Source organism: Stigmatopora nigra, chromosome 4 (genome assembly GCF_051989575.1).
Source record: "Stigmatopora nigra isolate UIUO_SnigA chromosome 4, RoL_Snig_1.1, whole genome shotgun sequence".
Lineage (NCBI taxonomy): Eukaryota > Metazoa > Chordata > Actinopteri > Syngnathiformes > Syngnathidae > Stigmatopora > Stigmatopora nigra.
The window spans coordinates 1,720,289-1,737,230 of NC_135511.1; the positions used below are offsets into that span (position 1 = coordinate 1,720,289).

The following is a 16,942-nucleotide window of genomic DNA, read 5'->3' on the forward strand; positions in this document are numbered from 1 at the left end:
TTTGTCAACCAGCAACGACTGTAGAAGGGAAGACAAGCAAATTGATTTATTTTTAATTGCCGATTTACTGTCAAAGCCATTTTCAAGACGTGTCCCGAGCGAGCAGTGACGGGAACGTGAGTTTGTTATGTTTTATGCAAGATTTGTTCTTGAATTTAATTTACAGACGTCAAAATAAATGTAATTTAGTGTTTTATCTGTTTATCTTTGGGATTGGGGTTAGGGTTAGGATTGGGATTAGTATTTGATTATATTACATTATTTCATCCTCTATTTGGGAAATTCCCTTGATTGCAGAAGCAAGACAGTAGCAAGCACAGACACAAAAGACATAGTAGACCAGGGTTCTCAAACCCGTGGCCCGAGGGCCAAATGCGGCCCGCGGATGCTAATTTGCGGCCCGCGTCTTAATATGCAAGATTAATGTCCGTGCGGCCCGCAAGATTGATATGAATGACACGGTGTTCTGAGCTGGATGAACCAATCACGGTGAAGTATACGGCTCTGGAGGGCGGGACATTGGCCGGGCTGTCCAGTGCCTCGCTCACTCACTCATTCATTCCTCCAATCAGCTGGGCAGAGGAGAAGCCGTGAACCCGATCACGCCGCTCGGCCGTAATCCAATACGATCGGAGAGCGAAAGTGTGCATGCGCCACAGACCCGCGCGACTGAAAGTCAAACGTCAAATCGAAAGTGCGCATGCGCCACAGAACCGCGCGTCTGAAAGTTAAAAGTTCAATCTGAGACTCATTCCAAGTGTAAACACATATTACAGCCCCGGAGATGTCTGTTTCAAAGCCTGCCGTGAAGAGAAAGGTCAGTGATGAGCACAGACAGTTTCAAGAAAACTGGGGAGTGCAATATTTCTTTGTTGAGCACAGGGGCACCCCGACGTGTCTCATTTGCACTGAAAAAGTTGCGGTCCACAAGGAATACAATTTGAAACGTCATTATGCTACGAGACATGCTCAGGAGTACGACAAATACCAGGGAGATGAGAGAGCCAACCAGGTTGACAGTCTTAAAACAAGTCTTCTGAGGTAACAGGGTTTTTTCAAGAAGGCTACAAAAGAAAGTGATGCAGCAGTCGAAGCTAGCTACGCCGTTTGTGAGCTTTGTTGGAATAAAAACTGATGGAGCCCCATCAATGATTGGGAGGAAGAATGGACTGGTAGCACTTGTTCAAAAAAACTGGAAGAGGAGGGTGTGGAGTCGGCCATAGCTCTGCACTGCATTATCCATCAGCAGGTCCTTTGCAGCAGATGCCTGAAGTTTGACAATGTGATGTCTGTCGTTGTGAAATGCATCAACCAAATCAGATCCAGGGGCTTAAAGCATAGAAGGTTTCGTGCTTTTTTGGAGGAAATGGAGTCTGAACATGGGGATGTGCTCTATTTCACTGAGGTACGTTGGCTCAGCAGGGGAAATGTGTTGAAGAGATTTTTTGAGTTGAGAGCAGAAGTAAAATACTTCATGGAGATAGACGGGGTTGCTGTTCCTGTGCTAAGTGATCCCAAATGACTCATGGACTTAGCTTTTCTTGTTGATATCACACATGAGCTTAATGTACTGAACAAGAAGCTACAAGGCCAGGGGCAACTTGTCAGTGCTGCCTATGACAACGTGAGAGCATTCTGCACTAAACTTTTGTTATGGAAAGCCCAGCTCTCTCAAACAAATCTTTTCCATTTCCCAGCATGCAAGGCTCTTTTGGATGCAGGCACACCATTCAGTGGTGAGAAATATGTGGAGGCCATTTCGAAGCGGCAGGAGGAATTTGATCACAGATTTGCAGACTTCAAGACATACAAAGACACATTTCAAATGTTTGCGGACCCCTTCTCATTTGATGTGCAAGATGCCCCTCCTGAGCTTCAAATGGAGCTCATTGACCTGCAGTGCAACTCTGCACTAAAAGCCAAGTTCAGGGAGGTGAGTGGAGAAGCAGACAAGCTTGGACATTTTTTGAGAGAGTTGACCCCCAGCTTCCCTGAACTTTCCCGAATCTTCAAGCGGACCATGTGCCTTTTTGGGAGCACATACTTGTGTGAGAAACTCTTCTCCACCTTGAACTTCAATGAGTCCAAGTATAGGTCCAGACTTACTGATGAGCATCTTCAAGCTCTATTGAGGGTCTCCACTGCTTCCTCCCTCAAGCCAAATGTGACTAAGCTATGTGAGAAGAAGCGCTGCCAGGTCTCTAGCAGCAAGAAGTAGAGTTCAGAAAGTTAAAATTTAAAGAGCTGTTAATACAGACATTTGAAACAAAATAAAAATAATAAGTTTTCTCTACTTAGCCAGCCACTGTATATCTACTGTATTCTCATTATTAATATTATTTTATTACTTATTGATTTATTTTTTATTCATCTTTAAGTTACTTTAATTAATTCATCATTTTTTGTTCAAAAATAATGTTATTTGATAACGTTGGAATGTTTTATCAGCGCTTTTCTTGTGGAAATCCTGATGCGGCCCAGCCTCACCCAGAATCTGCCTCTTGCGGCCCTCAGGTAAATTGAGTTTGAGACCCCTGTTGTAGACCGAGGTCAAATACTGGAGCTACACACAGAAAGTCCACAAGGTGGGGACCTTCTGCAGACTGAGACTGAGGTTAAATATGCAGAATCACTCTCTCAAGATGATCTGCACAGTCCCTCAGTAATCTGGATCTGATCATTTTCCTTGTCTAGATCCTCCTAAAATGTCCTATCACCCAATTAGCAGCAGTGGAGAGACGGGTGGGGGACTTCAAAGCACACAAGCACACAACTATCCAGTTGTAGCCCGGCATGCACTGACAGCTCATCCATCTGACCGGGGAGAGATCTCATGCTCCTAGTCTGGAGCATCGCCTCTTCTCCCGGCACTGTCGTCCACTGCTCACAGCTGATCCCGCGTGCAGTGCAGTGGAAACATGGCTGAACGGTTCCAAAGACGTCTAGGAATAGCACAAGGGACACAAGCCACGCAACAGGTGGAGTCGAGTCGCAAAGGTCCCAAAACAACAAAGCAAAGTACAAGGGAAAGCACTAAGAAATATTAAATAGCAAATTAAAAAGAAACAAAAGAAGCAAAAACACAAAACAAGCCAGAACTTGAGCGGTGCCATCTAGGTTGCATTAGCCAGAACAGATACAGACACAAAAAAAGACATGTCGAGCGAGATAAACCTGGAACCACACACAGAAAGTCTTCCACAAGATGGGGACCTTCTGCAGACTGAGGCTGAAGTTGAAAATATGCAGAATCAGTCTTCCAAGTTTAACCGCAGTCACTCAGTAGGCTGTCTGAAGAATCAACGGTAACAGAGTACAACACTCCCGATACTTCCTTTCCGCCCTGGTAATCACTGACGGCTCTTACATTTTATGGGGGAGGGATCTCAATTTCACCATAATAATAGATGGAATGATTGGTCTGAAGCATCACTTGCTCTCCCGGCACTTTTGTGCAGGTCCGGATTTCCATCAGCATCGGTGTGTTGCTTTCTGCTGCGTATTTCTCACAGCTGATCACATGTGTATGACAGTGGAGACATGGCTGAATTATTCCAGAAAAGAACTAGCAGAAAGAAACTAGCCTAATAAAAAAAGAAAGTTGTAAAAATATTAAAGTAAAAAGCATAAAGCACAAAGGAATGTACTAATAAATATTAAAATGTATTTAAAAAAACATAGAAAGGCTGTAAAACTCAAAAAACAAAAAAGAGCAGACAGAGCTACCGCCTCCAGCTGCCGCCTGGTGAATAAGAACAAACAAAAATGTTTTTCCAGTCAAACATCCATTTTTTTCAGAGTTGGAATGAATTAATTTGTATTTCGTTCATTTCTATGGGAAATGCTTATTCGAGATACGAGTAAATCAACATACAAGCTATAAATTAGTTAATTGCTGCTCCAAACGAATCCATGTTTTATTTTCTGAAGAGCATGTTTTCTTCACTCTTAAATTAACTAATAAAATCAACCAAAAATGCCCATGGCTCCAAAAAGTCTTAACACCTGAAGATGTGTTTGCAGTTGACGATGCCAACGGCTAACTTAGCAAAGTATTGAAATTAGCTCTTTGGCTATTTGAGCTGAATGGCTGCTCTGCTGATGGGCATCCCGTCCCCTCATTTCTTATCGAGCTCTGGGAAGCCACAATTCACAGCCGCTTTGCAATTGTTTGAAGACTCCGCCTCATTTATCACCATCATTTTAAAATGTGCATCATAACTTCTCACCAGCTGGTTAACTTGGTCGATTTTCGACCCACTTTTCTCCTGATTCTCGCTACATTTCACCATTTTCTGTCGCCTCCTCTCTTAGTTTGCTCTCGTTTCTTTTTCACTGCTATTGTCATGAATTCACCTTTGGCTGCGATGCGATATGGAACCTAGGAGTGGGGCCCGAAAAACGAGGGAAGTGCTAGTGCACAAATTAGGACTTGAATGAGGAAATAATAATATAATTAATAGAGAAAGGGAGGTGGCCCGGTGGAGTGAGTGGTTAGTGCGTCGGTCTCACAGGCCCCTAGGTACGGGTGTAAGTGGGCATGGTTTCCGTCTCCTTGTGACTTGTGATTGGCTGGCCACCGGTTCAGGGTGTGCCCCTGCCTCACGCCCACACTCATACCTAGGGGCAATTTAGAGTGTTCAATCTACCTACAATGCATGTTTTTGTAATGTGGGAGGAAACCAGAGTACCCGGGAAAAAAACATGCAGGAGAACATGCAAACTCCACACAGGTGGACTGTTAGGTTCATTAATAATTACCTTCGTCCGTAATTATCAATAACTGCAGGCAGACATCTTATTCAATTATTGACATTTAATTAAATAGAAATGGATACAACAGATAAAAGCCTCCGAAGGGGAGAGTCAGCAAGTGTCACCTTACAACTTCCGAACGTCTCCTCGAATAGACGTTTTCGTCCCACTCTTATGGTCATGAATCAAAACAAGTTACAGAGTTGTTGATCATTCCATCACGTATGAGTAAAAACAACATCTGGGACTACAATAACAATCAAAGTATTTTACCAATAACAAAAACAGGAGACTAGACCTAACACATTTAGATTAGAGTAATTATACAACTTCCTTGACCTAAGAATCATATAATATAATCATAATCATATAATGGTTACATACAGAAAAGCCCGAAGTGCCACTCTTACATAACGATAACAACATTCTTGTTATTGGCCGAATAGCCCTGGCCTCGTCACCAAGGGCCCACCAAATCTCAAGGACCCAGATTGGGTGGATTGTTTGTATAACCATCCTGGAACAGGCCGTCCAGGTTAAAGATGACTTGGCATTACTCGTGACCTCGCAACACTTTGAAAATAGAAAGAGAATGATTTAACAAAGAAATGAATTAATACAGAGAATAGAAAGATAATGATTTATTAAAGAAATGAATTAATATAACTATTATAATAGTAATCCAGAATAAACCCAACAATATTACCCAACCTGGATTTCAACCCAGAGCTGTGAGGCCGGCATGCCAACCACCCAGGCTAGAGTGCTGATAATTATTCTAAATAGATAATTTAATAATTATTTTATTAATTAGCTTACAACACTTATTTTAGAACACAATTAATAAAGACTGATTAAATGTATTTCACTTTTGTATGTTTATATGATGAAATCACTATGATATTTTTAGAGACCTCTAAATGATTTATTAGCGTTTTTGACAATCTTACAAATCGGAGGAACTTTGAACAATGTGATGTTCATTTTATACTGGTCAATTTTGAAGTTTTATTTTCAATTACAAAGCCATAGATGAAATATTTACTGTTTCCTTAATAACACTAAAACTACAAGTTATGCAATTAAATAAACGGCCTGTTGTTGACTATCCCAGGTGAGCAGAGGTGGGAGACACCCTGGCCAGCCGATAGCAGGGAACAAGGAGATGGACAACCATGTACACACATCCATACCCAGGGACAATTCAGAGTGGCCAATCAGCCTATCATACATGTTTTGTAGTGTGGGGGGATGCCTGGAGGACCCAGAAGAAACCCACAGTGGCCTGGGGAGAACATGCAAACTCCCCACAGGTGGATTGACCTGGATTTGAACCCAGGACCCCAGCGCTGTGAGGCCAACACGCTAACCACTCACCCGTTGGGCCACCCAAAATCAATTTGGATTAAAAAAAAGAATAATCAATTATTTGCATTTGTTTATTTTCGACCTCGTAGCCACAAAACACGTGCTCATTTTTTTTGTCCTGGGGGATATCTTTTGAAAAACATGAAAATATGCTGAAGCTTAATGGTCAGTTCACAAAACAACATTCTTTATTTGCAAGAGAAAAGACAACCCCTGATTATCTAACTCCCGTTTACAGACTCCCCCCACAGGTAAAAGTAGGTGTTGAAGAATTTGACATATTTTACTCATTCTTTTTAGTATAGCTGTTTCATTTTGATATCATATTTTACTCATTCTTTTTGTTGTGGCGGTCTTGTTTTAGTATCGCCACTAAAGGGTTCGGCTGCTGTTCTCAACTCAATTACAATATGAACAGAAGGATGGGTCTGAGACTCCTCGACTACAATGTTAACAAAAGGCTCTTCCTGAGATTCTTGTTTCAAGGTGGGATTCACACTGATAAGAGACCAGATGGAGGACTTCAAAGGGCAGAGGAACAAAGAGCAGGGCAGAGGGTCAGGACTTTATAGGACCAGCGGAGACAGAGGTCTGGATGATGTGGATTCAAGGCTGGAAGATGTGGAGCCCAGAGAAACCCCCCTTCACAGCAGCCCTGGACCAGCCCACATCTCATTATTAATCAGCGAATGAATATGCATTTTTGTTGGACTATAACTGGGCAAACGCGGGTTTGGACAATGTCTTTTCCATCCTCCGCTTTAGGACATCAACACTCAGCGGGCTTATTCTATGGAAGGGAGACCCGGAGCTCTTTATGAATCAATTTGAATGGAATAAACCATCTGTGGATAAACTCGCTCAACCCTGGTTTGTCTCCTCCGATGCTGAACACGCTCCATTGTTAGACTGGAGACTACAGAGTTAAGGAATTGGAGTCAGGTGAAATAGTTTAGTCTAACAGTGTTAATTTGAATATCAATGGGTAGGTTTCAGTTAAAAAGAAATTTCCATATAAGGATTTTTCTCCAGCCAGCTGGTCTGTTAATTAACTACATTGAGCACTCGGGTCTTGAGAAAAATGGCAGTATCTTTCATGCCAGAATTGAAAAATATATCATACCTTCCTGGACAGCCAGAGTTTAACAGAGAATGAATTATGGGTCTCAATATAAGTGTGGAAGTGTAGGACAAATGTGAATACCTGCAAGACATAAATAATAACATAAACAATACATGTTTAGTGTGAGTAATGTCAAAAGGGTTATAAACTGGTGATAATATAGTTGGAGTAAATGACACAAAAACCTCACGCGCAAACGTCGTCAAGCACTCGGAAATAATAATCCTGTTAAATATCAGTTTCCGCTTTGACGTAAACTTTCAAAGTTAAAGGTTAAATGTTTAAGGGAGTGGGCAATCTTATTAGCTCTAAACTACAACTCGTAATTTCAAAATTATAGTCACGAATAAGAAAAACTAACACTATCTTTGATTTTCCTCGGAAAAATTGAATTAAAATTGAAAAGGATGAGACGAATACGCTTCCGCTTCTGCGCAGTTTGGCGTCGTCTGTCCGTTTCGCTTCGGCGGGGTTACTGCAGTCCTAAACCACGATGGCGTGGAAGCTCCACAAAAACACGGGAACGTCGGTCGGAGTTTGAGACACAAAAGGCAGACGCCATACTGGACAAGGAGTGATAACATTATAACAATTAAAAGTTAAAAGAGACCATAATAAAACATAACTGATTTGAAGATTATGAAGCTGCTGAAGCCGAGCTGGGTGAGCCACAACGGTAATTAAGGGAGTCTCTCTTTGACGTTTTGAAGTTGGGGCTTTTGTTGTTGTCGTTGGGTGGCTCCGGAGGCTAGCGTTTGGGTTGGTGGTATCACACTCTTTCAACATCCGCGCTCTGTACGTTTTCAAGCCGAAGCGGATGAGTAGCTTTAGTTACGGTGGGTGTGCCTCGGCCCCCAAATGTTAACTACTCACCCGAGCTCCCTAATTTAATAGCCCCCTCCAACTTAGCTTTTGACGTCGGCCGGTATGGCTAACTGCTGTCACTTTGCTATGTTAGCCGTTGGCTTGGTCAACTGCGAACACTTCAAGTATTAAGACTTCTGTGAGCCATGGTTATTTGGGTTTATTTTATTTTTTTTTATTAGTGAAGAAAACGTGGTCTTCAGCAAATAAAGCATAGATTCATTTGGAGCAGCAATCGTCGCCAATTAGTCTGTGGATGTAACCTAAGAAATAACATTGATTGTTGCATATATCCACTGTGAAAATATTACCCCGCTCAACCTGAACAAGAGGCAATTGAGACATTTTCCATTGGAGGAATCTTCAAAAAATATAGAGCTGCTGATTGGATGAGGGATCTAAATGCGTTATTAAAATATTTTTAGTCTTTGCTCTTTTATTTGGTGTAAACTAAGTGTATTTCTGACCTAACAAACTAGTTCTATATATGCACCCTGATCTAGTATCTTCCAGGTAATTTCAATAGCTCTTGCCACTTTCTCTAGATTGCCTCTGTCATCAGATGGATGTGAAGTGGCTAGAATTGAGGTTGGCAAGATGGTCCTACAGCAATCCCTCAAATATCACGGATAATGTAGACCAGACCTGGTCTCGACAATTGAAAAACCACAAAGGAGGATCACCCCTATTACTACTACCATATTACGTTTTTACAACTATACAGAAATACACGTACAGTAATACCTTGACGTACGAGTGTCCAAACATATGAGAAATTTGAAATGCAAGGAAAATCCAAAGCAAATAGTTGCCTTGAGACATAAGACATTTGACATGCAGTTAACCCTCGCTACTTCGCGTTCCACTTATTGCTGCCTGCAGAGCTTTGCGGATTTTTTTCAGGAATTTTTTTTTTTAAAGATATTAAATTAAAATTATAAATTACATCGTCTTACAGACTATGGAAACAAAATATTCAATTAGAATTAGTAATTTCATCATTTTATAAATTCCAAAACACAAAAAATGCACGTATGCGCAAAGCATCATGGGGGATCACGGCCGCGTCACTTCCGCATCACGGCGTTTCACTTCCGCATCACGGGCATAAACGCAAGCTGATTGGCCAGCTGAATGCTCACTGAATATACTCGACTCCTTATTGGCCCATTCACCACGGATGCCCATTCTCAGTCCACGCCTATCTCGTGCTATACAGTACGCTTGTCGCCAAGTTAAGCGTAAGTTTTGTGAAGCCCTTCGTGATGCCTCCCAAACACTCTCCATGCACTGGTTATTTGGATCCGTGATTGTAGGGCAGTGCTTCTCAATTATTTTCCGTTAGGCCCCCCCTAGCAAGAAGAAAACTATTCGCGCCCCCCCCCCCCACACACTTCCTACCGTGACTATAAATAAAATCATTTTATAAAATTGTTATAACTACAACATTTAATCCTTATTAACATTAAAGAAAAGGAAAAAAAAGAAAGAAATATAGTCAAACTTACAAAGAATAACTTTATTAAATCTTGTTTTAGGTCTGCAACAGAAAAGATTTTTAGTGCATCAATGCCTGAAATAAAAAATAAATGAGAGCGCCACTGCCAGCTACTGTAGTGGATGCGCAATTACACTTTATACTAGTACGGCCAAATAAAATCCTGTTCCCCAGGGTTACACGCGCCCCCCCCCCCCCCAGGTATCGCACCACGCCCCCCCAGGGGGTCACGCCCCACTATTTGAGAAGCACTGTTGTAGGGCGAAGCAAATCAGCCTGGACGGAAACTTAATCCGAAGTAAGGCTAAATCTTTGTTTGATGCCATGGTGCATGCGAGTGGTGAGATGACCAAGTCGGCGAGTGAGGAGGATGAGCCTGCTGCCGACGACGCAATGACGACGCTGACGAAGGTGGCCTTACTTTACATAATTTGCAGGACCTCTTTAATACAGCCAAAGACCTCCAAAGAAAGGCCAAAGAAATGGACGATAACATGGTGAGGGCAGGCGAGTTCAGCAATCGCATCGATGAGGTCATGGCTGTTTACAAGCGCATCCTCACCGACCAAAAAAAACAACGTTCCCAACTCCCCATAACAATGTTTTTTATGCGCCAAAGAACTGCGGAAGATCCATCCTGACTACTAGTACGTATGATGTTTTTGAATTGCTACTATGATGTTTTTGAATTTCTGAGTTTTCTGAATAAAAGTTTAAATTTGTTAAATTTGCAGTGATTTTTTTTGTATGCACTAACATAACACCTGCATTCTAATGTGGAATAAAACACCTGAATGAACAGCATATTAGCCTGGTGGTGGTTTTGGTCACGTGTTATGTTTTTATAAGCATTTTTTTTTTAATGGCGCCCGGCTACTTCGCGGTTTCACCCTTCTGCGGGAGTGTCCCGGTCCCCATTAACCGCGATAAGCGAGGGTTCACTGTACGAGCATACAAGATGGTCCACGATGGGGCCACCAAGTGGACGAGTACAGCAATACCTTGACATACGAGTGCCCTGACATAGGAGCAATTTGAGATACGATCAAATATTTCCCTTGAGATTCGAGACACTGATATACGAGTATACGGAGAGGCAGCTTATGAGAACATCATCTCGCCAACTCTATGTCTATGAGCACCGGGCGGAGCGTTCATTTTTTTCAATGTTTTTTTTCCCCGTTAGTCAGTGCAGCCATGCGTACAGCATTCTGCACTGACTAACTGACTAGCTTTGGTTATCTCCGGGGTCCTGGTTTCAAACCCAGGTCAGGCCCATCTGTGTGGAGTTTGCATGTTTGCCCCGGTCTGTGTGACTTTCCTCCGGGTGCTCCCACGTCCCATAAACATGCATGTAGGCTAATTGAACACTCTAAATTGCCCCTAGGTATGGGTGTGAGTGTGCATGGTTGTCTGTCTCCTTGTACCCTGTGATCGGTTGGCCACCGATTCAGGGTGTCCCCCGCCTCTGGAACTGCTGGGATTGGCTCCCGCACCCCCGCGACCCTAATGAGCATAATGCAGTTCAGAAAATGAGATGAGAAAAATGTTTTTCCATTCCAATATCCTGTTTTTTGCACACAGTTGGAATGAATAGTTTTTTTTAGTTCATTTTTATGGGAATCGTTGTTTTGCGATACGAGCAAATCAACATGAGCTCCACTGAGTACCACTGTATGTGAGAGGCTGCTATTGAGAACAGCATCACTGTCTTTCTCTATTTCTATTTCCCGCTCTCGCTCTCCCTCCGATAGTCAGGCAGGCGGATGGATGGACGGTTTGATGGACGGCCATACACACAGACAGACAGATTGATAGGTTCATTAATAATTACCCTTGTTTGTAATTATCAATAACTGCAGGCAGACATCTTATTCAATTATTGACATTTAATTAAATAGATTGGATCACGGATAAGAAACCTTAAGGAAGGAGATCTTCAAAAGTATCCTCTCGAACCGTATTTCGCGTACAGCTTTAAGGCATTTTGAACAAAAACAATCACGCCTTCATTTGACCTCACAATTACATAAAGAAGGCCGAAGTGTCCCGAGTGTTATGGAAGTGGCAGATGTCCGTATCTGTTGTTAGACTTTGGTGTCTCTTTGCCTTGGATAAGTCCATGTGAGAGTTGACTAGGCGGCAGTTTATGACCTCGAGCCGAACAATAGAAAGACTTTTAATGATTTAACAAAGAAAAGAAAATTACTACACATATATAGGAGAGTCAGATAGGCAGAGTCAGACGGACGGAGGGTCGGACGGACGGAGGGTCGGACGGACGGAGGGTCGGACGGACGGAGGGTCAGACGGACGGGGACAGACAGACAAACAGGGATGGAGGGAAGGACAGGGACGGAGGGAAGGACGAACAGAGTTGGACAGGCAGAGAGTCGGACGGGCAGGCAGAGAGTCGGACGGACAGGCAGGCAGAGAGTCGCATTGACAGGCAGGCAGAGATTCGGACGGACTGGCAGGCAAAGAGTCGGACGGACAGGCAGGCAGAGAGTCGGACAGACAGGCAGGCAGAGAGTCGGACGGACAGGCAGGCAGAGAGTCGGAAGGACAGGCAGGCAGAGAGTCGGAAGGACAGGCAAGCAGAGAGTCGGGCGCACAGGTAGGGAGAGAGTCGGGCGCACAGGTAGGGAGAGAGTCGGGCGCACAGGTAGGGAGAGAGTCGGGCGCACAGGCAGGCAGAACGTCGGGCGCACAGGCAGGCAGAGAGTCGGGCGCACAGGTAGGCAGAGAGTCGGGCGCACAGGCAGGCAGAGAGTCGGGCGCACAGGCAGGCAGAGAGTCGGGCGCACAGGCAGGCAGAGAGTCGGACGGACAGGCAGGCAGAGAGTCGGACAGACAGGCAGGCAGAGAGTCGGACGGACAGGCAGGCAGAGAGTCGGACGGACAGGCAGGCAGAGAGTCGGACGGACAGGCAGGCAGAGAGTCGGAAGGACAGGCAGGCAGAGAGTCGGACGGACAGGCAGGCAGAGAGTCGGAAGGACAGGCAGGCAGAGAGTCGGGCGCACAGGTAGGCAGAGAGTCGGGCGCACAGGCAGGCAGAAAGTCGGGCGCACAGGCAGGCAGAGAGTCGGGCGCACAGGCAGGCAGAGAGTCGGGCGCACAGGTAGGCAGAGAGTCGGGCGCACAGGCAGGCAGAGAGTCGGGCGCACAGGCAGGCTGAGAGTCGGGCGCACAGGCAGGCAGAGAGTCGGGCGCACAGGCAGGCAGAGAGTCGGGCGCACAGGCAGGCAGAGAGTCGGACGGACAGGCAGGCAGAGAGTCGGACGGACAGGCAGGCAGAGAGTCGGACGGACAGGCAGGCAGAGAGTCGGACGGGCAGGCAGGCAGAGAGTCGGACGGGCAGGCAGGCAGAGAGTCGGACGGGCAGGCAGGCAGAGAGTCGGACGGACAGGCAGGCAGAGAGTCGGACGGACAGGCAGGCAGAGAGTCGGACGGACAGGCAGGCAGAGAGTCGGACGGACAGGCAGGCAGAGAGTCGGACGGACAGGCAGGCAGAGAGTCGGACGGACAGGCAGGCAGAGAGTCGGACGGACAGGCAGGCAGGCAGGCAAGAGTCGGACGAACAGGCAGGCAGGCAGGCAGAGAGTCGGACGGACAGGCAGGCAGGCAAGAGTCGGACGAACAGGCAGGCAGGCAAGAGTCGGACGAACAGGCAGGCAGGCAGGCAGGCAGAGAGTCGCACGGACAGGCAGGCAGGCAGGCAGACGGACGGACAGGCAGGCAGGCAGGCAGAGAGTCGGACGGACAGGCAGGCAGGCAGAGAGTCGGACGGACAGGCAGGCAGGCAGAGAGTCGGGCGGACAGGCAGGCAGGCAGAGAGTCGGGCGGACAGGCAGGCAGGCAGGCAAGAGTCGGACGGACAGGCAGGCAGGCAGGCAGAGAGTCGGACGGACAGGCAGGCAGGCAGGCAGAGAGTCGGACGGACAGGCAGGCAGGCAGAGAGTTGGACGGACAGGCAGGCAGGCAGAGAGTCGGACGGACAGGCAGGCAGGCAGAGAGTCGGACGGACAGGCAGGCAGGCAGAGAGTCGAACGGACAGGCAGGCAGGCAGAGAGTCGGACGGACAGGCAGGCAGGCAGAGAGTCGGACGGACAGGCAGGCAGGCAGAGAGTCGGACGGACAGGCAGGCAGGCAGAGAGTCGGACGGACAGGCAGGCAGGCAGAGAGTCGGACGGACAGGCAGGCAGGCAGGCAGGCAGAGAGTCGGACGGACAGGCAGGCAGGCAGAGAGTTGGACGGACAGGCAGGCAGGCAGAGAGTCGGACGGACAGGCAGGCAGGCAGAGAGTCGGACGGACAGGCAGGCAGGCAGAGAGTCGAACGGACAGGCAGGCAGGCAGGCAGAGAGTCGGACGGACAGGCAGGCAGGCAGGCAGAGAGTCGGACGGACAGGCAGGCAGGCAGAGAGTCGGACGGACAGGCAGGCAGGCAGAGAGTCGGACGGACAGGCAGGCAGGCAGGCAGAGAGTCGGACGGACAGGCAGGCAGGCAGAGAGTCGGACGGAGAGGCAGGCAGAGAGTCGGACGGAGAGGAAGGCAGAGAGTCAGGCGGGCAGGCTGAGAGTCGGGCGGGCAGGCTGAGAGTCGGGCGGGCAGGCTGAGAGTCGGACGGACGGGACAGGCAGACACAGAGTCGGACAGAATTTTCAACCAGTGGAACACAATCGTGAAGTGCAACAAACTTAATTCATTATTTTAATCTTTTTCAACAAATAAAATCTGAAAAGTGGGTTGTGCTGAATTATTTGGCCGCCTGATATTAATCATTTGTAACGCCACCTTTTGCTGAAATTACAGCTGCAAGTCGCTTGGGGTATGTCTCAGGTTTTTGTTACCCTAAGTCCAGAGAAAGCGAGAGGCTATTCATTGCTCCGTAATTCACTATTTTGTCTCTTAATATTATTTTTTTTAACAGGCAAACCTATTTTTTCTGTTGACATTCACCCAGATGGAAGCAAATTTGCAACCGGTGGCCAAGGTATCAAGCACATTGACAACAAGCACATTTATATAGAAGTCAAATTCAGGACTGTTATCAAGAGATTATTTGTGATTGTCAGGTGAGGATTCGGGTAAGGTGATGATCTGGAACATGGCTCCTGTCCTCCGTGAGGAAGATGAGCAGAGTGAGAACATTCCCAAAATGCTTTGCCAGATGGACAATCATCTAGGTATGGTTTTTAATAAACTACATAACGTCATTCTAAGCTCAAGACCAACAATGAATTTCACACGTGCATACTAATTTCATACTTTCTCTTCTTTATTCGTATGTATATGTATATTAATTTGTATATGTATATGTGTATGTATATGTATTTGTATTTATGTGTACGTTTACGTGTATATCTGTGTATATACATGTGTACGTGTGCTAGTGTAGGAAAATGAGTCAATGCCTTGTTTAAAATTTGCTGAGAGAAAAAAGCAATCTTGAATTTTACGGCATTTGTGTACGTCTTGCACAAACAGATCCTTCCCCTATGGTTTCGCGTTGAGCTAATTCAAGTGTGAAAATACGTCCGTAGCAAACGTAAAGTCACAAATCCAGCTCCTGTTGATAAGCTCAGGAAATTCATCAGACTTCCCCACTTGCTCCAAAACCCATTGAAAGATTTTGCCGAAACCTAACCAGTGCACACGGGAGTAATGAAGCAGGTCCTGGTGATCTGCATCAGTTTCCTCTAGGAATGCAATAAACTGATTCAGCTGTATTACCGATTTGCATAGATATTCCTGGTGGTGCAATGGCGTAAAATGACATCCTGGTCATGGTTTTCATCTTTCACTATATTCAGGATTCGGAGCAGTCCAATGATTTTCCCCGTTAAATTCGGGATCCATCTGTGGTGACATGACAAGCTTACTCCAAGGAAGCATCACATTTTCAATCACAGCAGACACCAGGCCACACAAGTCTTCTCCCCGTGTTTGTCCTTTCAGAGACTCCATTGTCAAAATCTCCTCTTATTTCAAAATTGTCATTGATACTTCGGATAAGAATCAGGAGCTGAGCAGTCTTTGACAATATTGTTTTCATCCAGCGCTAAAGAATACAACGTGAATGACTCCATCTTTTTGTTTAGGATGCTTTTGATATCTTCATCTACTAGTTTTACCCGCCGTGTTACTGTCTGCCGTGATGAACTACTTTTCTCAAATTTTTGGCCTCCGGGCACAAAATATCTGCTGTCTCCACCGTACATTCTTTTAAAAACTCGCTCTCAGACAGTGTTTTGCTGTCCTTTGACGATGAAAAAAACTAATAATATAAACAACACTAATAACTTTAATAACTTAAACCGGAGGCAAAGAATACAAAAGACTTGGCGTCAAATAGTTAACACAAACCTGACGGAGAAAATATGAAGGGACTTGGAAACATGGAACGAGGGGACGTGAAAACAAGGTCTTTAATTCTGAGCTCCTTATGTGTTTGTGTATATATATATATACATTCGTATGTATGTATATATATATATATATATATATATATATATATATATATATATATATATATATATATATATATATATATATATATATATATATATATATATATATATATATATATATATATATATATATATATATATATATATATATATATATATATATATATATATATATATATATATATATATATATATATATATATATATATATATATATATATATATATATATATATATATATATATATATATATATATATATATATATATATATATATATATATATATATATATATATATATATATATATATATATATATATATATATATATATATATATATATATATATATATATATATATATATATATATATATATATATATATATATATATATATATATATATATATATATATATATATATATATATATATATATATATATATATATATATATATATATATATATATATATATATATATATATATATATATATATATATATATATATATATATATATATATATATATATATATATATATATATATATATATATATATATATATATATATATATATATATATATATATATATATATATATATATATATATATATATATATATATATATATATATATATATATATATATATATATATATATATATATATATATATATATATATATATATATATATATATATATATATATATATATATATATATATATATATATATATATATATATATATATATATATATATATATATATATATATATATATATATATATATATATATATATATATATATATATATATATATATATATATATATATATATATATATATATATATATATATATA

At 43.2% G+C, this 16,942-nt stretch overlaps 2 protein-coding genes across 9 annotated transcripts in view; both read left to right on the plus strand.

Moving 5' to 3' along the window:
* The window catches only part of slc2a8 (solute carrier family 2 member 8), a 48,367-nt gene extending 41,459 nt beyond the window's left edge, over window positions 1-6,908 (plus strand). The window contains exon 9 of one of the 4 annotated variants that reach the window (XM_077714717.1): window positions 5,870-6,908. In XM_077714717.1, coding sequence (XP_077570843.1) covers window positions 5,870-6,088 — 219 coding nt within the window. In that variant the 3' untranslated portion in view covers window positions 6,089-6,908. The remainder of the gene's footprint in view (window positions 1-5,869) is intronic. The other 3 variants (XM_077714716.1, XM_077714712.1, XM_077714715.1) reach the window with 3 other exon arrangements.
* A 777-nt stretch (window positions 6,909-7,685) lies between these two features.
* Window positions 7,686-16,942, plus strand: part of hira (histone cell cycle regulator a) — a 55,468-nt gene continuing 46,211 nt past the window's right edge. For 4 of the 5 annotated variants that reach the window (XM_077714707.1, XM_077714708.1, XM_077714709.1 and 1 more), the window contains exons 1-3: window positions 7,686-7,922; window positions 14,541-14,603; window positions 14,686-14,796. In XM_077714707.1, coding sequence (XP_077570833.1) covers window positions 7,886-7,922; window positions 14,541-14,603; window positions 14,686-14,796 — 211 coding nt within the window. In that variant the 5' untranslated portion in view covers window positions 7,686-7,885. The remainder of the gene's footprint in view (window positions 7,923-14,540; window positions 14,604-14,685; window positions 14,797-16,942) is intronic. The other variant, XM_077714711.1, reaches the window with a different exon arrangement.